This window comes from Lagopus muta, chromosome 9 (genome assembly GCF_023343835.1).
Source record: "Lagopus muta isolate bLagMut1 chromosome 9, bLagMut1 primary, whole genome shotgun sequence".
NCBI classification, from domain to species: domain Eukaryota; kingdom Metazoa; phylum Chordata; class Aves; order Galliformes; family Phasianidae; genus Lagopus; species Lagopus muta.
The window spans coordinates 18,787,372-18,809,047 of NC_064441.1; the positions used below are offsets into that span (position 1 = coordinate 18,787,372).

Sequence of the window (21,676 nt, forward strand, 5' to 3'; positions counted from 1 at the left end):
ACTTGGGAAACCTGCAGCAACCCCTTCCCACCATTCAAATTCCTATGCAGATGGGAATCTCTTCCCACAGCCTCCTCCAAAGAGCCCTTTGAGGGCTACGAGGCGCGCAGGGGTCAAACAACACAGCGGCCGCTTGGGCTAGCTCAACTCGGGGTCCCGAAGAGGAAGGAGCCCGAAGACCCCACCAATACCACCCATGTGCACCGCAACTGCATGAAGCCCGAAGGCCCCCTCACCCACCGGCCTGGCTCTGCAGCGCGTGCTCTGCAGGACGCTGTACGTTCCTCATGAAGCTCCCAGGCTGGCCCAGCACCCCCCTTAGCTGCCCTTGAGCTTCCTACCCAACCCCCTCCTGCGGAGGGCCGCGGCCACTTTAAATCCTGCACTGCCCCCGCCCCACCCGCCGGCCTCTTCCCCTTCTATTTTTTTATGAATGAAAAACGCTCTCGGCGGAGCCATGCAAATCAGTCGGCGCCCATTGGCTGCCTTCCCCCCTCCCACCCCGCCGTTCTCAATGGTGCCCCGCGGAGCGGCGCGGGGGGGCGGGCCCTCGGGCGGCGCCTCGACCAATCGGCAGGCGCTGGCTGCCGGCTGCCGGCTCCCCATTGGGCGGCGCCGAGGGTAAACAAGCGGCGCTGGGCGTGGCGTGGCGGGGGCTGCTGGCTCGGGAGCTGCGGGCCGGCGCAGAGCGGCAGCGCGGTGCCCGGCTCGGAGCTGCGCCGTCCCGGCACGCCCGGCCCCGCTCCCGGCCTGCAGCGGGTGAGCCCGCGGTGCTCCGCCGTCCGCGCGGGGTCTGGCGGCTCGATGCGGCTCGGTGTGGCGCGGCCCGGGGTGGGGGCGGCGCTTATGAATGGCGCGGGCCGCGCGGTGTGAATGGCGGGGGGCGCGCGCGAGCGAGGGCGCGCGCGCGGGAGGGGGAGGGAGTGAATGAGGAGGAGGAGGGGGGGGAGGAGTTTATGAATGGGGCGCGCGGGGCGGCGTGGGAACGGGCCCGGCTGCGGCCCCGCGGCGCTGAGCAACGGCACGGACGGTGGGGAGCGGGAGAGCGGCGCGGAGCGGGGACGGGGCCGCTTCCCCCCCGCGTGATGTCACGGCTGTTTCTATAGAAATTCGGTGACATCACGGCCCGGGGGTCCGCGACCCGCTGCGGGTCCCGCATCGGTACTCAGCCAGCCCTGAAGGGACCCGATTCTGATCCTGCCGTTGCCTCTCCCCCCGCAGCCTCGCATCTTGCCGAAGCCCAGGCGGGAGCCCCCTCCCGGGCCGCCGTCGATGCTGAGCGTGCCGGGGGCACTGCCCGCCTCCCTGCACCATGGATGGCTTCTACGACCAGCAGGTCCCCTTCATGGGCCCTGGGGTAAGTCTGCCTAAAGCCCCCCCGAGTCCTTGAAACACCTGCTTGTGATCCCTTGAGGACACCTTCCCTTGGAATGCCTCCTCTTGGGTCCCTTTGGGCTGCCCCTCCCTTTTGTCCCCATTGTGGACACCCCCTTCGGGGCAGGCACTTTCTGTTAGTCCACTTTGGGGCATGCCTCACCCCTCGTCTTTGAGGCACTTCCTTGGGCTCCCCCATCTTTTTGGGAGCTGCCACCCTCACACCGTGGCTGTTGCAGAAATCCTGTGCTGAGGAGGGCCGAGGCCGGTTGGGCTCCGAGAGGAAAAGGAAGTTTTTGGAGACCGACCTGGCCCACGACTCGGAAGGTAGGCAGCACTGCAGGCCCCTGTGGGTCCGCTCCCCTTGGGGTCAGCCTGCAAATAGCAGCATGTTTGGTCAGTGTTCTGTGGATGCATAAACCTCTCACTGTGTTCCAGAGCTCTTCCAGGATCTCAGCCAGCTGCAGGAGGCCTGGCTAGCTGAAGGCAAGTCCTGATCTCTGCTTTTTGCCATGTGAAATCTCATCATGTGCATTTTTTTGAGAGCTGAAAATGCTATAAAAATGCTCTTTTTTTTCTTCTTTTTTTTCTTCAGCTCAGGTCCCCGACGATGAACAGTTTGTCCCAGATTTCCAGTCTGATAACCGTAAGTAACCATCCTGGCGTTTGCTCTGTGGGGTGGAAGCGTTTGGGGCACTGCATGCAACAGTGTAGGACCCCTTCTCTGGGAAAGAGACCAGCACCAAACCCCTGAGGCCTCGAGACCCTCGGGCTTTGGAGAGGGAGCACGTGTGGGTCTGTGCAGCTGGGGCTCAGTGTCCTGTGTCTCATAAATGGGTAAATCTGGGCCAAACGGTGGGAAGGGTATCTGCCTGAGCCCTGGGCTCCCCTTCGTAGTAGCGTCAATTTGCTCCAAAATGCTGCTTTTCCTTTTCAAGTGGAAGCGAGAGCTCGTGCTGGGCTTGTCGGTTAGCCACAATCTCTGCACTCCTGCAGCTTTTTCCAGTCCTGGCCTCGTGCTGCTGGCGAGAGCCGACCCGAGCGGTGAAACTTGAGCTGCTTTAAGCAGCATTAATCTCTGGCAAGCGAGCGTGTTTAAAAGGAGGCCAGTGAAAATGCAGTCCCTCTTGAATTGCATAATAGAGAGAGAGTTGTTTCTTAGCCGTGGTTCACTGCCCGAGCCAGGGGCTGCTGCACAGCTAATGGTGCACCGTGCGTGTGCGGAGAGCTCTGGCATTAATTCTCAGATGGGGATGGGGGCTTTGAGTTGTTACCTGGAGAACGCGAGGAGCAGCCCGGTGCTGGGTTTGCAGCTCAGGCAGACAGCTAGAGAACTTGAAGGAAATCAAATTTAGCCTGCAGTCGAACAGATTTTTCATTCCAGCTTTGTCACAGCATGCATCAGAGTATCTTATACTACAGTAAATGCATGTTAATTATTGCTCTTTGATTACTTCTGAATGGGAAGCTTGCCATTAAACTGTTCCAGACAGCCTGGGCTTCAGATGCGCCTTTTTTCCCCCTTTCTCCCCCGAGATAAAAGGCAGAGCCCCGAGGCAGAGCCGCAGCCGCTGCTGCCATCCGCGCTCAGCCCAGCAGCTCCCGCTTGGAGCGGCGCAAACTGCAGCGTGCGTGGGAGGCTGGCTGCGGAGCAGAGCTGCTTCCAGAGCCTTTTGGCAGCCGCCGGCTTCCTTGTAACCTGAACGGCTCAGGGAGAAGAGAGACAAACTTCTCTGGGTGATGCAGGGGGGAAAAAGCATTTGGTCGAGGCTTTTAGTGAGCTCCTGCCTGGCTCAGCCTGTGCGGCCCGGTGTCACTGGGGTCAAAACAATTTTGTCACCTGAAGGGTGATGTTCCTGCGTGACTTCCTGCCGTAATAACCTTCCTGGGGAGATGAAGCAAAGGTCTCCTCGCTGGCTGGGGTGTTTGACCCCAGAGTTCCCAGTGATGGCAGCTGCTGAGGGGGCATGATGGGATGGGTGGCACCCAGCTCGATCCCCGTGTCCCTGTGCACTGTGCTGAGTGTCGGTGACACCCATCGCTCCCACCTTGCTGAAAGCCCTGCTGGTTTGCAAGCTGCCTGCAGAACGGCTGATAATACTCTCGTGGGTCACGATGTCATGGCAGAAGTTGGGTTTGGCAGCTCGCAGACAGGTGTTGGTCAACACATGGCACGTGTCTCCTGTCCTCCCGCCTGGCCCTGGGGAGGAGGGCATGTGCCCAGCACCTTATCTGGGGCAGTTGTTTACATAGGCGCAGGGTGATAGGACTGTGCTGGGGACAGCGAGCGCTGGGGGTGGGAACGTGTAGGGTCCTTTTTTTGGTAGGGAGGAGTGTTGTTCCCTGGGGAATCGTGTTCCCCCACATGGATGGTTCACAGCAAAGGCGATGAGCAGGCTTTTTTTTTTTTTTTTTTTTTGGCTTTTTTCTTTTTTAGACACCCAAATGAAGGCAGGAGGTTTGTTTCTGAGGAAGGAGTGCTTAAACAAAGGAAAGCAGGAGCACGGCTTCTATTTCTGGCTCCTCTCCTGGTGTGACCTTGGGTGCGTCCTGTGCTGGGGGGACAGAGGGGCTGGCAGGGAGCTGGTGCCCAGGTGACGGCCGCGGCGGTGCCAAGGTCCCCAGCTGGTGCCTGTGTCGGAGCGGTGTTTGGGGCATGAAGCTGCAGCCTCCAGGCCTGTCACGTGCCATCCAGATCGGGGCTCAGGATTCAAAGCCCCAAAAGGTTTTGGGGTGTCCCTTTCCCTGCAGGAGCTGTCAGCTATTAGGTGGCATCTTGAGGCCGGCCCGGCTGGAGATGCGATGCTGTTCCCCCCCTGGGCTCTGCCCATCCTATGGGACCAACGCAGCCCACCGAAGGCCATCGTGGGTGCTCCCCCCACCCCCTCCACGTGGCCCCTGCAGGGCCGTGCTCAGGTTGCCCAGCCCCCAGAGGCAGCGTGGTTTGGTGCTTCCCCCAGCAGCCGCTGGCGGTTATTTTTCTTTCTCCTGACTCTCGCCAAAGAGCTTTCCGGCCTCACCACCTTGCACAATCGCTCTGCTTTGAATGAACTTGGCGGAAAGGCCGAGCTGGGAGCGCAGCGCGCCCGGCCCCGTGCTGTTTGTGTAAGGAATTCAAACGTTGCACAAAGTCCAGGCTTCTTTGCGAGGACAGCTGGTCTCTGTTATGATCTTAAGTATCGTTTCCCTTTTCTTGAATGGCAGCACTAAGCTCTGGGGAAATTTTTCTTTCTTTTTCTTTTTTTTCTTTCTTTTTTTTTTCTTTTTTTTTCCCCCTTCCAACCGCATGAATGGAGCGCTCCAAATTGTTTGTGAATGGAGGGTGGTGCCCGCTCAGAGACTTTTTTCAATGAATAACCAGACCCCATTGTGCGGCTGGCGGAAAAACAACCCGCTTGAACAACACGGAGACTGTTAGGGAGAAACATGCCCGTGATCGGCAGCTGGAGCCCTTCCAAAGTGCCTTCCCCTTTGCTTTCTTGCGGCGTCGCAGCCTCCACACCGGCCCAAAATGCACGCAGGGAGAGCACAGGGGGAGCAAATCTGGCTCCGGGGAGGCTCCAGGCAGCGCAGGGGCTGTGCTTGCTCAGCCCGGGCTTCGTGTTTCAAATGCTCCTTTGGGTTTTTCTTGCCCTTGGTACCAGCTGTGCTGGGCTACGGCGGCGGGGAGAGAGGGGGGAGTCAGCAGCTCTTTAAAGGGTTTGACAAATTAGGGGAGCAGCTAATTACCTGGCAAGCTGTGAACAGTTGTCCTGGATCTATTTGCTCCCCTCTGGTGTAGCTGGGCTGTGTTTAGACTTCGCATGAAGCTAATACTCCACTTCCGATTAGTGTTGGCTCTCCCGCTCAGGCGTGATTTAGGTAAAGATCTCTGACGTGGTTTCCCTTTCCTAGAGCACCCGCTTTTAGAAATTAAAGAGGTTAAGCATATATTACTCGGTTTAAAATGTATATATAGTGAACGGGCTTGGAGCTGGGAAGGCTTTGGGTTTAATGGGCTGTTTGCCCCTTGAACTCGTACAGTCATGGCTCCCATCCCCAGTGGTCCCGGCACTGAGCACAGGACACGTGGTGCTGGTTGCTGCTCACCACTTCTGGCTGGCTAATTTGGGGCTGCGTGCAGGCAAGCATGTAGAGGCTTCCATAGATGTGAGTCTGGATACGCTCAGGGAAAGGTCCATGTGTGGCAAAGGGCAGCACAGCTGGGCTCATAGCTGCTTTGCAGGGGCTGGTCCATGCACACCGCTCATCAGTGATCACCCACATCCCTGTCACAGCCCGTGCTCTGCCCCCATGCATCATGAGAGCAGATCCCCTCTGCAGGTGATACCCAGGTGTCCCTATAGTCCTTGCTGAGGATTTTTTGTGCTGTTGTGTTTCTCTGGTGCTCCCGTGCTCCTGGTTTCCAAAAGGGAGCACCCACACAGCTGTTCCCCAGATCTGTCTGTGCCTATGGCCTGCTCCCACGCAGCTCAGAGTCACGGCTGGAAGTCAGTGGTGCCCATGTCTTCCTCCTCCTCCTTCTTGTTGCAGTGGTCCTGCACGCCCCACCTCCAGCCAAGATCAAGCGGGAGCTGCACAGCCCTTCCTCAGAGCTGTCGGCCTGCAGCCACGAGCAGGCTCTCTGTGCCAGCTATGGAGACAAGTGCCTCTACAACTGCTGGTACGTCCCTGCGAGCCCCGTTCTGACATCCTCTCTTTGGAAGCTGGGTGATGGGGAGCGTTCCATGTCAGCAGTCAAAGCACCGGTGCTAGAAGGAGTTTGGGGTCCCCTGTCTGGCTAGTCGGAGCCCCTTGCAGGTGGTCACACCACGAGGGCTGTTTCCTGATGCCAGTGGTAGCGGTGGCCATGTCACAGGCTCTTGTCTCATGCGTCAGTCTCCTCTGCACCCTGCTTTCCCTGGGGCCCGCAGCTGTCTGACCGCGTTAGCGTTGCCTTGCCCTCAGCCCCCATCCCCTCTCCCCACTGCAGTGCCTACGACAGGAAGCCCCCCGCCGGGTTCAAGCCATTAACACCGCCCGCCACGCCGGTGTCCCCCGCGCAGCCGGGTTCGTCCCTGCCACCGCCGCCGGCCCCAGGGGTGCAGGCAGCTGCCCATGGCGGCCCAGCTGCCCCACTGCGCAGCACGGCGCCGGCACCACACCTGCTGCAGGAGCAGAGACAGCAAACCTTCGCCGTGCCGCGGCCGCCCCACCCGCCCGTGCACATGCCAAAGATGATGTCCGAAAACCAGTACCCCACAGAGCACAGGTAAGGCTCGGTGGCCTCCAGAGGTGGGGACATAGGCGGGACACTTGTCGCTTTTTGCTGGGGCTGCAATGAGTGCGAACCCCAGCACATCTTCTGGGCTCGTGGGGATGGTGCTCCCTATGGGAGGAGGACCTGAGGCTGGATGCAGCGAACAGGGAAGGTCAGGCTGCGTCCCTTCCTGGCACAGCAGCCAACTCCGGTACAGAGCTCGGTTCTGGGCGACCTTGGAGCTATGCGGGGGACTGGCTGCGACCCATCTGGAAGTGCCATACCAGCACGGGGCTTGGGTTTCACTCAGGAAGGGCAGGGGGACGCGGGTCGGAAATGGAGTAATCCCAGCCCGTCAGCTGGGAGGGATCTGGTTACAAAGCTGAGCAGCGCTCAGCGGCCCCGAAAGGAGCGGGCGCCCGGAGATCGCCTTTCACGGTGCTGCACCGTGCAGGGGTCGGCAGCACCCCTCAGCCCACTCCCATACCCTGTGCAGCACCGAGCCTCATGGGAGGGCACCGGCCCCTCGCTCCCAAAATAGTGCTGTCCGTACCCAGTTCAAGGTTTAATCCTGGGCAGATTAGTGGCCAACTGGCTGTGCGGCGCAGCAGAGGGGATTTGGCTTTGCGTCAGCACCTGCCCCGTTGCAGTGGCCCTGGGCCCCAAGCAGCACTGCCTCACCTGCTTTAAGCTGGCTCAATTTTTATCTTACAGCATTGGTTTTGTTGTTGTTTTTTTTCCCCCACGCTTACCCCAACATCCCATAGGTTCTTGCCTTATGCAAGGTGGATCTCCATCCCTTGGCCTGGGGGACCAAGCACCCTGACAGGCTCAAACCCAGGTGATGGCCATGCGCTGTGTCCCAGATGGGGACACGTAGCACTGGCTGAGCTCATGGTTGCCCCTGGTGACACCGTGTCCCTTTTTCTGCAGGTTCCAGAGGCAGATGTCTGAGCCCTGCCACCCCTTCCCACCACAGCCCGGCGTTCCTGGGGACAGCCGCCCCGTCTACCACCGGCAGCTGTCAGAACCTGTTGGCCCCGCTGCCCCCCACCCCGCTCAGGGATTCAAACAGGAGTACCACGACCCGCTCTATGAGCACGCCGGCCCCAGCCTGCCCGGCCCCCCTGGGCACGGCTTCCAGTCCCCCATGGGCATCAAGCAGGAGCCCCGGGACTACTGCATCGACTCAGGTAGGTGAGGAGCAGGACGGACATACTGACATACTGGGGCCTGGGTTCATCCCACTGCAGCTCCTGGTGGCTGGCGCCGGACTCCACGAGCATCACGGAAAATCCTCTAAGCGCCTTAGGGCCTAAAAATACCACAGCCTTGGGCTGGGGGTGGCCGGTTCAGTGCAGCCGAGCAGATGGCTGGGAGGGAAGGGAGGCGGCCAAAAGCCTGGTGCTGGTGATGGGCAATTGCTGCCTCCCATCATGTGTGGCCTAAATAACGTGGTGAAAAGCCAGTTTCAGCCGCGCTACACACAGTTGTATGAGTGAGTCCCAGTGCTGTAAATTGTACCACTTTTCCCTAGAGGTGGGAGTGGGGCTGTGCAGCATGTCAGGTGGAATAGGACAGCCTGGGGTGGTATATGGGGGTTGTGCTTGCGGATGAGGATGCACCAGGCTTATGGCTGCCTATGTTTCCCTTTCAGAAGTGCCTAACTGCCAGTCCTCATACGTGAGAGGGGGCCTCTTCCCCAGCAGCCATGATGGTGAGAAACGTGGGATGGAGCCTGCTAGCATGGCCCTTCCTATCCTATCCCCTCCCTCCTTCCCCTGGCAGCTTTGCTCCACACCCGGGGCTCTCCCTGCTCCCAGCCTCTCCCTGCAGACATGGGAATGATGTGCCGCCCTGTATAATCTGAGATAACCACCTGAAATAGCTGCTAAGAGGGCTTTGGCCGTCCTGGATCCTGGGGTGAGGGGAGGACAGAGCCATGTCTCAGCAAGGCCCACAGCAGAGGAATGGGTACCTGGGGAGGGGGCTGCTCACAGCACGCTGTTCTTCCCTTAGGATTTTCATATGAAAAAGACACACGATTGTATTTTGACGACACGTGCGTGGTACCAGAAAGACTGGAGGGTAAGCAAGGGTCTGGTGGGGGGCATGTTTGGGCTCAGCACGGGCACGAGCTGGACCTGAGGTCTGCTGCTGCCCTTGGGTCCTGTGTGGCTGAATGGCCATCTCACCACAGGTAAGGTGAAGCAGGAGCCCACCCTGTACCGCGAGGGCCCTCCCTACCAGCGGCGCGGGTCGCTGCAGCTCTGGCAGTTCCTCGTCACGCTCCTGGATGACCCTGCCAACGCGCACTTCATCGCCTGGACTGGCCGTGGCATGGAGTTCAAGCTGATCGAGCCCGAGGAGGTACGGGTTGGGTACGAGGCCATTCCCTCCTGTGCAGGTGGTGTGGAGGAAGTAGCCAAGCAAGTGAGAGCAGCTGTGGTTGTTACCCATAATATCCCCAACACCGTGCATGGAAACTGTGGTTTGGAAGCAAATTTTGGCAGGCTCCCCTCATCAGATGCCTTTCGATTAGGCCTTCAGCTCCGTGTGGGCTGCACTGCAGCAATCCAATGAGATTTGGAAGGGACGGAGGGGATGGGGGAACACGGTTGTGGTGTGAGCAGTGCCCTGGGGCTGGCAGAGCGCTTGTGTGGTTTGGCTTATTTGAGGCACCCGTGCCTGAACACAGCTTTTCATCCCCTGCAGGTAGCACGGCGCTGGGGCATCCAGAAGAACCGGCCGGCCATGAACTATGACAAGCTGAGCCGCTCCCTGCGCTACTACTATGAGAAGGGCATCATGCAGAAGGCACGCAGCCCTGCACCCATTTCGGGCACCCTCAATATCACCCCAGCACACAGCACCATGGGGTGACCCTGCCGTCACTCCAGCCGAGCTCTTCATTCCCCAAGCTCACACTCTCTCTGCTTGCAGGTGGCCGGCGAGCGGTACGTCTACAAGTTCGTGTGTGACCCTGATGCCCTCTTCTCCATGGCATACCCCGACAATCAGCGTCCCTTCCTGAAAGCAGAGCCCGACTGCCACGTGAGCGAGGAGGACACCCTGCCGCTGACGCACTTTGAGGACAGCCCTGCCTACCTGCTGGAGGTGGAGCACTGCGGCAGCCTGCCCTACGCGGAGGGCTTTGCCTACTGATGGCCGGCTGGCGGAGCGACCAGCGCTAGCACGCACGTCTGCTGTGGGCCAATAAGGGCAAAGGTTTTGTAAAGAGTATTTTTTGCCATTTCTTTTAAAAACGAAACACAACAACAAAAAAAAAAAAAAAAGGAAAAAAAAAAAAGGAAACAAATAACTAAAAAACGCGTGCGCGCACACAAACTGGCCTTTACCTTTAAGCGCAATTGGAGGAATCTAAAATGCCCAGTGTGTGTCAGCGCTGAGCTCGCAACCTTACTGTCCAAGGGCTAGTGCATAGGACTGCCCGAGGCTGGCGCCGAGCGTCCCACGGCTGTGTTGGGGAGCTGGGAGCTAAGCACCAAGTCTCTGACCCTGGCCACGCTTCTCGCGAGCATGCGATGGCTGATGGCTTCAGCAGCGCCTGTGGGACTGGTCTAGACGGTGTGACTGTAGCGAATTGTCACGACAATCTGCTTTGCATCGATCACAATACGCGTAGCTGCCTTGTGTGTTGGAAAGGGCTTTGATTTGCACAGACGAGGGGGTGTCGGGGGGCTCGGTGCCCTGGGGCTGATGTGTGCGGCGTCCCACCCCAAGCTGGAGGAGCCTTCTGCCTTCTTCCCAGACACAACCTCCCCGTCCCTCCTTGTTCCCAGCAAGCATTACTCTCCCATTTAACAATTTGTCAGCCTGCCCCACTCCTTTCCACATCCCCCCTCACTTCTCCCCAGCTCAGGCTGTATGCGATGGGTTTAATTTCACAGGAGGGGGGCTGCTGTGATGCTATCTCCCTCTTTTGTTTTTTTTCCTTTCTTTTTTTGGGGGGAGATATGGGGGTGGGTGATGTTTTTGGGGAAAAAAAAACAGATTTCTAACTGATTTTTGTAGATTATTTTGTATTTTAAGGCAAAGCTATTTTCTGCAGCCCAGCTGCTGTGCCGATGCCCCTGCGGCTCACCAGGCTGCCTGCCGAAGTACCTGGTCCACTCCATTTCACAGCTCACATCCCTGTCCCAGGGGCTCTGCTCCCCTCTGTGCATAACAGGGCCAGGCTGGAGTCCCTTCCCTTTGGCCCCTGCCCACCACAACTCCCTACACTCCTCCACCTCTCATATATATGCCCCTGCCTCCCCCCCCACCCCTAATGGCTACATGTTTTTGTTGTAAATGCTGTATAGGAATTTTTTTTCTCATCCTTAGTTAGCTTTGTTTGGATTGGGTTTTTTTTTTTTTTCCAGTTGTTTTTTTGGGGGGATTTTATTTTGTTGGGTGTCTTTTCTCTTTTTTTTTTGGTTGTTTTTGGACTGATCCATTCTTTTTTGGGGGAAGTATGAAGATTAACCCTTGCAGGCTGGCTGGCTGTCCCTACAGTGTGCAGCGTGCCCAGTGCCGTCAGGAAGCGGTGACTGCAGGCACTGTGCCTTGGGGATGGCTAGGAACATTTGCTCAGTGCAGAGGGGGTTAAATCTGAGGACTGACTGAAATAACCTTTACTCAAGCAGGGCTATGTATCTCCTGCAAATCCGCATTACGTTCTGTACTGTGTACAATAAAGAATCTTGCTTTCTGTTCCTCCCAGGCTGTGCTTTGTGTGTGCTGCCAGATGCTATATCGGGTTTTCTGAGGGGCAGGGCAAGCTTTCTTGCCCTGCTTTGGGGTAACATGGAGTCTGTGCCTGCCTGCTCACTCCCATCTTCAGTACTTGCAGGGCTTCCACAGAGCTGTGTCTGGCATGAGGATCCACTCTGATGGGGACTGTTTGTCCCCAGGGTGGTGCAACTTAATATTGCTGCTCCTGAGCAGTAGGTACAGCAGTATCTGTCCCCTTCACTCACCTCTGGAAACCTGAGACCCCACCAAGGGCACTGGAAGCTGGAGCACAGCTCTCAGCAGTGGTTTTCCTCAGGATTTTAACAGCCAGCAAGCTAAATAAGCTACACCATGTAACTTAACCTTGGGCTGTCTGTATGGGGTTGTACCATGAGGACTTGACTTGTGTGAAAGGTTGTCATCACTACACCAGGCTGGGGAAAAGCTCAAAGGTGCTGGGAGTGCTGCATCATCCCTGCTGGCATCGCCTGGATGCCTCATGGCAACTAGCTGTGTTTTGGCAAGCAAGCTCACCATGAAAGCCCCAGCAACGCTCAGGTGTGCATCCTGGGAAGGAGCAGTGAGAGAACAGTGCAGCAGAACATTCCCCACTGTGCCAGCATTTTGGGAAGAAGTGGCCTTGTGGCAAAAATGTAGCTCCCAGCAGTCTGGATGGGGGCGATTTTCCAAGTGCATTCTCTATCTAAAGATACACACAACATACAGGTGGACATCCTTTTTGCCAGGCCTCATGCTGAAAAGCTCAGCTCCATACACTGATGCCCAGTAATCCCATTTTGATGGGAATTGCAGCAGACCAAGTACCAGCACTGAGGGCAAAGCAGTGGAAAACCAGGGCAGTGGCAGCCAGCAAGCAGGTGGTCCTGGGGTGATGGGACCCAAACCTGGGGAACAGTGAGAGGGTGGCACTCACACAAGCACCCTGTGTGTCATGATGCAACCCCCAGGAAGACCACCCCCATAACTCCTTGTTCCTTCATCAGCTGCAGGTTGGGATGTATCAAGGCAGGGTGGAAGGGTGTGAAGCCTCTGATGGTTTGACACCACATTGGTTTTTAATGACTCAGAGCATCAAGAATTTGCCCCTTGAATTTGCAGGTCCCTGGGACCAATGTCTTTCCCCTCCACCTCACAGGACCACCTGCCTCCTGTCGATAAAAGAGCTTGGTTTCACCAGACACATAGCTCAGAAGCTGCTCAGATGTAAGGCATATATTCAGAATTGCCTGGAAAAGTGGCAATCACAAAGAGGAGAACATCACCACAGCCCTACATACATACATAATTTACCAAATACATCTCTGCTCTCCTTACCTCAGGATGTAGCTAGGCTGGAAATTGTTCAAAAAGCAATGGATAGCCAAAGGTCTGCCTGGCTTTTGGAGAGGAGCGTATAAGTAGACCAGCACTTCCATCTGCAACCTGAGTTGTGGCTTGGGGACTTCATATTTAATAGCCCACAATGGAGTTTTCCATCCCTGACTGGAAGAGCATTAGTGGGAAGCACAGCTGACACTGCCCTGGGGATCCCCCATCTCCCAGCTGCAATGGCACTGTGCAGACCTGTAGCACAGAGCATGCAGAAGAATCTGGGGAGCACAAACGTGGTTGTTTGTGCCCAGGCTCCCGGTGCTCAACTCCATGCCCTGCAAGGTACACGGAGCAGATCTCAGGGGGGAAAAAAAAAAGCCAAAACAAAACCACACACTCCTCTTCCTGCGCTCCATCAGGAGGAAAGCAGGGGCTGCACGGCTGCCTCTGAGCTCTCTGGTGCTGAGCTTCCACCCACTCACACCGCAATAAGCCACTAAGTGGCTTTTGAAACCATTAGGCAGCTGCTGCACGCAGGGCGCTCTGTGCTGCACGGGTTGCGCCGTCATCCTGCAGACCCTGAGCAGGCACATTTTGGAGAGGCCAACACGAGGAGCATCTCTGGGATGTGACATTTTTCTCTCTATGTGGGAAAGCTCAGGAAAAAGTCTGAAAAGGGCACTGAAACGCACAAAATGAGGCACCAGGGTGGGGAGGAAGGATGTAGTGGGGCGGCGGTGGGGATGAGGCCATGCTGTGCTCATGCGGCACAGGCCAGCCGGGTACCAGCTTGCAAGAATCCCTTTTGGGAAATGGACCCAGGCTTGCAGGATTCTCTTTTGGGAAATCTCGGTTTCTTGACACTGTCAGAGCCAGGAGAGGGCAGCAGCAGCCCAGGCTGCAGGTCAGATCCCCGTCCCGACACAGCACTTACTTTTTTCCTCCAAGAAAGCCACAAAATAAAAATCAACACATCTAGGCGTCAAGCAGAAGGCAAAAACCTGCTGGGCAGAACAATGGTACTCAATTGATGCTCAAGACTGTTTGCTTTCTTTGTGGAAGTGGCATTAAAATCAATTTGGAGATATGAGATACCCATAGCGATTTTTCAGACTTCTGAAGCTAAAGCAGCTCTAAAGATATCACTCAGAGCACTGCACATTGACACACGGGCACTGTGTTTCAATCCTGGCTTCTCCATACAGCCTTGCCATCAGTTGGGCTCAACTGACTTCTTTACCTTCACTCCCTCTAAAATCACAGCAAAGCAAAAACTGTGGCTTACTGACGCCACTGTTCTGAAATGAGTCATTAGAAAGGAGCCTTTCCAGACACATCCTGGTTATGTGTCTCTAAATATAATGACATAAGAGAACAGCTTGCAGCTCGTTAGGCTTCAGCCTGCATGCACTTGGGTTCTGCTCTACACCCACCTCATCTGCCAGGTGGGCAACCAGTCCTCTCCACCCCATGCTTGGATGGGGGCCCTGTCAGCTGGCTCTGATACCTTTCTTTTGCTCTACCTCCCACCAGCACCTCCTGCACTTCTCCATCTGGCATGGAGCAGGTTTGCAGGGGGGAGGGTTGCCAAGGGCATCCACACTTCCTATTGCATACATTGGAAGTACCTCTATGAGCTTTGGGATGCAAAGGAACTAGGCTGATGAATGAAATGGTCTTCAGTGCTTGCCTAGAGAGGTTCTAGATACCCTGTCCTTGAAGGCATTCAAGGTCAAGTTGGATTGGACCCTAGGCAGCCTGATTTAGCAGATGGAAACCCAGCCCAGGGCAGGGGGGTGTGGAGCCAGGTGATCTTTAAGGTCCCTTCCAACCCAACCATTCTCTGACTATGATCTAGCTTTCATCTGGAACCCCACCAACAGGCTAGGTGTCACCTCCTCCATCCATCCATCCATCCATCCATCCATCCATCCATCCATCCATCCATCATTCTTTCTTACCACATCACCATGGGCTGAGGAAGGAAGCAGCATGGCTGCCTCTAAACTCTCCCCAGCTAGCACTGCACTCACACCATCTGTTAGGTGGCACTGCCAGGATCACAAACAGGCTGCAGAACCTACAAGGGCCACAAGATATATGCACCATAGACCCCACTTTTCTTTTTCACTGAGATGACGCCAAGTTTCTTAAGGTTACCAAGTCAAAGGGAACTTTGTATTCTTGCCACTGATACATGAAATTTGCATTACTACCATCTCTTTGAACTTCTCCTTCCCAGCACACTGGTTTTCAGTTTCCTTCTGAAGTCAGAGAAGACAGCCAGATACAGGGCTCACAGAATCACACTTGCAATACTACAGCACGACAGAAAGCACAGCAACATAGTAGCAAAGTTCCAAGCAGCAACAAAGTAAGGATATACTCAAATGCAACAGTTCTAGACACAGAAACAAAGGAAATAATCTGCTTACCTTTAGAAGGCCTCAAGTGGGCAGAGATCTCCAGCAAGATACCCTCACCTCCTATACGAGCCCTTAAATGAGGTCTGGGTGGGGGGTTGGTCCTGGCTCCATCCCTTCCAATCACTCAGGTACACTGCATGCACCTGAGGTCCCCTGGGTTGGCCCTGCCTTCCACCAGGTGCTCAGTCACTGCTTCAGGCCATGACTTAGCATTTCTGCCACAGTGCCCTACAAGCAGGGCACACGTGAAGCATGAGACACCCCATACACAGCTTCCCACAAGCTGAGCTTTGTGTTGACATCAGCTTTTGGACAGGAGCAGGTGTGGATACAACTGAGACTTATTAGCTTCACCTTTTTTCTTTGTAAATGAGAGTTTTCATCCTCCAGGTGAGAGGATTTGACAAGATCTAGCTGGATGGCCTGATAATTTTTTGTTTTTTTTTTTACTTGAAAACTGCTGATTTTTTGCAGTACTGTTGAGACACGTCCTGGGCTGCATGCCTGCAGGCGATAAAGGCTTACAGGTACGCCTATGTATCTGGGTGAGGGATTCAAGATGATTTCATGCCTTTGTCATGGAGAAGCCATAAATGGACACAATCAGCAATATGATCACGCCTTGAAGCACACAAGCCAGCCTTAGGGCGCTGGATGGTGAAAAGGAGAATGGGATAAACAAAGGAGGTACAGAAGTAGAGCTCCTATAGGGCTGCCAGAATGGGGCTGGCACCACAGTGAGCATCATCTGGGCTTCCCTAGGGAACATCAGCAGCCACCCGAGCCAAAATAGTCATTAGCAGCTTGTGGAAGATCAGCAGTTCTCCAGCTTTAATATGGTGTGTACTGTGTGCATGTACCAGGAATGCCCTGCTCCTTATGCTGGCTGCTGGTGATGGAGCTGTCAGCTGACTGCGTGCTTTTTAGCCTGGTTTCCAAAAGGAAACAAAGCTCAAGCAACCATGTTCTGTCTTGTAGTTCCCTCTACAGCCTTCAAATGGAGGCTGCCTCCAGGTCCTGCTCCCAGGAGATGTCCTTGTGCACATACACAGCTAGCCAGGAGGAGAACCCTATGGATTTATCTGTGTGGGAGAACAGAGCAGCTGCAAGCACCCAAATTCCTCCTTAGCACAGTGCCTGTGCTGAGCTCCTTCTTTCTTTTTCTCCAGCTGCGTGGGCTCAGCAGTGCTGTAGCAGCAATGTCGTTTTTATTCCCATGCAACATGGTCTGGATGACCACGTATGCAACCGAAAGGATCGGTCAAGTATTCGAGCCTTGACTTCCGAGGGGAAAGAAGAAATCTGTCATGCTGTTGTCTCCAGCAAGCAACATATGGAAAAGGCCAGCTCTGCAGATAAAGAAAAAGATAGCATTAAGAAAAGGGACAGAGAGCAACCCCAGCAGAGGTCAGGCAGCCCAGGGGAGCTCTGCAGCCAGCTGCTAAGGGACCCGGGAGCCATGGAGCATCTCGAGCCCAAAAGTAATTAATGGGGCCAGGCTACCAGCACTGTGTTAAAGGAGAACTGCCTGTTTATGACATCCAACCTTGAAATATTTTTTTTTTTTCCTGTTGCCTGAAGCACTGATGTGCCTGGGCATGGAGATTTTTCTTTTAGTTCCACGTTCGTTATCCAAGTTCTATGGATGATCATGTGTTTGAATAAAACAGTGCTCCCTCCAAGACAAGACTGGGCTAAACACAGACTTTTTGCAGCAGCAGCATTTTTTGGAGCTGGATTCCATGCACCCATCCAGACTAGAAATAGCTTCACCCATGTCCAACTGGATACAAACAAGGCAGCCCCCAGGGAGCTTGCTGCAATTTGGTTCCAGGCTTCAAAGGCAATCACAGCAATAACAGGGGAACACTGGTAGTGTTAGAAGCACAAGATTGCAGAGACTAGCAAACTCTTTCAAGCCACTCCTGGTGTTTCTGCCCATGCAGCAGCAGCTCGGGAAGGCACAGCAGGGCAGGTTTGGTGCATGCAGACCACGAACACATCTGAATACTGCCCAGGCAAAGAAGAGGTGACAGCAATAACATCAGTGAACTCTCCTACTCTGCCCTTTCTTTTTACGTTGCCTTTTTTCTTCACAGCATTGTAACAGGAAGAGATGAAAACAGCATATATACCTCCTTGTAAGCACCTCCTTGCAAACATCCCATGAAGACCCAGCAAGTCGGCCATCCCAGAGAGCAGCCACCAAGGAGGAGATAAAACAGTCTTTAGGTCCTGTGAAAGCTTTTAAGTCAACTAACACACTTTCTTCAGCAGGTTGAGTGGTTGCTAAATGAGGAGAGGAAGGTGTCAGGATTATTTCCAAGCAAATTGTTTATCTTCTCCCATGAGTGCCTGGAGATCAGGCACATGTGCACATATTTTCCAAGCTTTTTCTCTGTGTTCTGCACACTCTTGCTGCTCCTACTCCTGGAAAGTGAGGCCGGCGCAGCTGTATCACAGGAGATGTAAACGTAGTAAGTGTGCTTGGATCTCAAGTTTTCTTCTGGAAATCATTCATGTCTTTTCTTAGGTCAAAACCACAAGCTGTTTTTAGAAATGTTTTAAACACACCTCCTCATTTGGATACATATGAATGGCAACAACACATTGACGTGTGCGTTGATTTAGCTGGCCCCTGGGGAAAGCTGCATGATGCCCCAGGGAGCTGCAAAACTCTGCATGCAACTTGAAGCAAGAGAGAAGCTTAGAAGTCTGACAGTGGGACGTGCAGGACCAGCCAGCAGCATCCCATTCCCCTCTTCCCCGTAGTTTTCCCCTTCACGTCATGAACCAGACAAATGGTTCCAATTGCATCAGCTGGAGGGATCCATTAGCTCAAACAAAAAAGAGTGGAGGAGTTTTTATGAGCGAACCTCTCCCGTATTTCCCTCTAATTGCACCAGTTTTTGGCTCCAGCACTCCTTTGAAAGGAATTAAGTTTGCAGTGTGGCTGCTTGGGGTTGGCTTAATGGCACAGATGGCTATACCCACAGCTATACCCAACCCCTGTACAGACATGTCTTGAGTAACCTTGATATTGAATGTTAAAATATGAATGTGAAAAGATTGGAAAATGTCAGAGAGATTGCAGCAGAAGTACAAGTGTTGGAGCTGGGGAGGCTGGGGCCGAGACATGGGGCATGTGAGAAGGACTCCTGTCCCCCAGCTGATCACTGCTAGCTTTAAAAATAAGAAAAACAACTCTATTTTGCTTCTTTAAAGCCTGAGAGTGCTTGGAGACACTGCTGAAGTAAAAGGGAGGCACTTTGCTAAATCTTTTAAGTGAAAAATAGCAGGATTAAATCCCACTTTTGATGTAAGCCTCTACTCCATCTTCAAGGGCAGAAGCAAGTCCCCTCCAGCCCTGCCCGGTGCCTCCGTATTGGATCACTCCAATGCTAACGTAAATACAGCCCTTTGAAAAAGGACAAATGTTTTCTCAGCTGCTATTACGCCTTTCAAAAGAAGGAGTGATTGAAATTTTTATGTCTGTAGATATAAATACATACAGTCAACAAACGCTCCTCAGTAAGAAGCTATCTTCACTGGAAATCACGCTGTGCATCCATGGACACTCTTTGACCATACTGTGCTCCTCAACTCTTTTCACTGTCCTTTCTCTCAGTGCCTCTCCTTTTACAAACTCCTACATGGGCCGATGGAAGTAGCAGCAAATCAATCTTGCTCAGCACATTGTCAGCCCAGGCTCCTGGTGTCCCCAAGACATCCCCTACGTGATGGCATGCAGCAATGGGCTGAAGGGCCGAGGTGCAGGGTGATGGGGGCTGCTGTGCCCTCAGGTGTGTGAACGCCCTCTCAAAATAATACAGAGCATGCTACTAAATTGAATATTTTTCCCCTTAATTAGTCTGCTTGAATTTAAGCAAAGCTACTGTGCTACTTTTCCAGTCTTCCCACCTCTGTGCTGTAAGCTTTGGAAAGGCTGGCTCGTAATTTAGAGCACGCCAGCTACAGACTCCAGTAGGTTTATTGCTTGTAATAATATACAGCTTTGGCTTCACTTTGTGAGGCCATTGCTCTCCCTCAGAGACAGAATGCTACACTGAACATGTAAGTATTTTTAGCAGTGCTGTTCTCCTTCTCCAGTTAAGCCATAAAAACCAAGGACATAGACATTTGAAGCATCTTTTCACAGCTTTGGATAATATAGCATCGGCCACAACCCCATGGCTTGCAGCGTGCACCAGCCCAGAGAATGGCAACAGCAAACAACAGCCTGTGCTGCGAGCACAAGCACCAGTCATGCTCTCTCCTGTATAACTTATAGAATCATGGAATATCCTCAGTTGGAAAGGACCCACAGGGATCACCAAGGCAAACTCTATGTGTGAGAGCCGTGTTCAAACGCTCCTTGAGATCGGGCAGTTTGGAGATGTAGGCTGCCATGAGGCCTCCCCTCTGCGTCCTCTGGGACAGAAAGCAGCTTGCCGGGTTACTGGGATGGCCATGGCCTCAGGCATCATTCCCTAGGAGCTCTGACAGCCCCTCCAGCACCAAACAGGACAGGGATTTTGCTTGTGGAAGCTTGCCAGGCTTCAGAAGGCACTCTTAGTATCTCCTGGCTGAGGAACTGAGAGCAATGCTCTAGCAGCTTAGCGATGATTCAAATTTTCCTTTGAAGTGCCAATGAGATTAAAATAAAAGACTTTTTTTTTTTTTAAATCTTCAGATCACCAGAAAAATCAAGCTTAATTCTGGTGGGAAACGGGAACAAAACCGCCTCTGTGTTGATCACAGCACAGCACTGTCACATGAGGTGCAAAGAGGTGACGTGGTGAATCTGAGAGCACTTCAGATTCAACCTTGCAGTTCCTCTTCTTGGCTGTGCTGGGGACCAAGAGCTGGTGTGAGACTTGTCCTGCTCATCCTCTTGCCTCCCAGCAGATCAGTGACCACAAAGCTCTCAGTGCCTCACCGTGCTCTAGAGTGCCTTTCAGTGGATTGGAAGGGACTTGGGATCAAGGTCACGTTCCAGTATGGGATGGAGCATTCTGGAGGTGGGAACTCACCTTATCTAGCTTCGGTGTGGAATAATGCAAGTACGAGAGAAGGTCATGAGATAGGACCAGCAGTGGAAACAATAGGTTTCTTTAGCCCTTTGTTCTGAGCTCAGCTTTAGCCATCCAAGCTCTGACAAAAGTAGAGATATGACATCAAAGGCCTGGAGCACAAGTGTTATGGGGAGCGGGTGAGGGAGCTGAGATGGGTAGTCTGCAGAAAAGAAGGCTCGGAGGAGACCTCATTGATCTCTGCAACTCCTTGAGAGGAGGCTGTGACAAAACAGGTCAATTGGGTTACAGCAATAGGATGAGAGGTGATGACCTTAAGCTGTGCCAGCTTCAGGGTGAATATTAGGAAAGACTTCTCTGAAGGAGCACTGAGGCACCAGCATGGGCTGTCCAGGGAGGTGGGGGAGTCGCCATCTCTGGAGGTGTTCCAGAACAGTGGAGATGTGGCACTGAGGGACGTGGTTTAGTGGGCAATATTGGTGGTAGGTCAATGGATGGACCTGATGGTCTTAGAGGTCTTTTCTAACTTTAACGACTCTATGATACTATGATGGAGAATGAAAGCTGTAGTGCTATCAATAGCTTTGGGCCAAGGAACGAGAGGAAGCTTCTTCTGAGATTGAAGTCTGAAATATGTTTGTAAGGAAGTTGGAAATCATTTCCCCAACACATTTTTAATTTTTTTTCTTGTGGAAGGGAAGTCTTCTTTATATGACCTTGCCTGAACAGTCTCTGGACCTTGCCTCTGGGTCAGTCATGTGGTTGACCCAGGAGTGCTCTATTTCCCACAGACTCTGCTTGAACGTGCAGTGCACTTCCAGGTCTTGCACGGTGGTGTAAAGTTCAGCTGAGGATCACTCTGTTTAGTTCTGCTGCAGGCTCATAATCCCAGTGGGTCAAAATGTTTAGAGTTGAAGAGGTTACGGGCTTTTCTGAGGAGTATTTAAACTCCATCTGTCAAACCACTTGGATAAAAGAAATTTATAGACTCTGCCAGCAGTATATTAAGTTAGCTGTTAGCTGTTTCCTTGTCTTTGGTTTGGTGAAATGTATTGTTTTCATGTTGCCCTAAGAAAATAACTAAACCGTGGCAAATTTATGGCTACAAAAATTACGAAACCTAGATTGACAGAAAAACAGTACCAGTGAAGAAATGGAATTCAAGGAACCACATGTGGGTGAGAGGCATGTTAAGAAACCTCTTGGCAAGGCCATCGGAACAACTCGGGGGCCTGATCTTCTCAGAAAGCCATCTGAGAGACTCGAGACCTGCTTCATCTTCAACTTAATTGCACACAAAATCCACACAAGGAGCTTGCACACTAAAAGAAGAATCACAGAAAATGAGACGACTTTTTTTCTCAAGGTCCAAACAGCAAGGCTGAAAATGGGGAAGTTTGGCACTTCACTTTTGCAGAAAACACTTAATGTCGCTCCCTGACTATTGTTTGGTACTTCAGTATAAAATACAGATGCAAGTCTGATAAATCAAGGGCTTCACAGGTTGCTTTCTTTCCATTTACAAGAGAAATGGC

At 53.5% G+C, this 21,676-nt stretch overlaps 1 protein-coding gene across 1 annotated transcript; it reads left to right on the plus strand.

Annotated features, from left to right (window-relative positions):
- The first annotated feature begins 648 nt into the window (after positions 1-648).
- ETV5 (ETS variant transcription factor 5) lies at positions 649-11,332 on the plus strand. Its single transcript, XM_048955189.1, has 13 exons — positions 649-759; positions 1,222-1,357; positions 1,614-1,701; positions 1,813-1,860; positions 1,970-2,020; positions 5,908-6,037; positions 6,347-6,625; positions 7,547-7,806; positions 8,271-8,330; positions 8,633-8,701; positions 8,814-8,983; positions 9,329-9,430; positions 9,557-11,332. The coding sequence occupies exons 2-13, from the start codon at positions 1,313-1,315 to the stop codon at positions 9,776-9,778; spliced, it is 1,524 nt and encodes a 507-aa protein (XP_048811146.1). The 5' UTR covers positions 649-759; positions 1,222-1,312; the 3' UTR covers positions 9,779-11,332.
- The last annotated feature ends 10,344 nt before the right edge of the window (positions 11,333-21,676 follow it).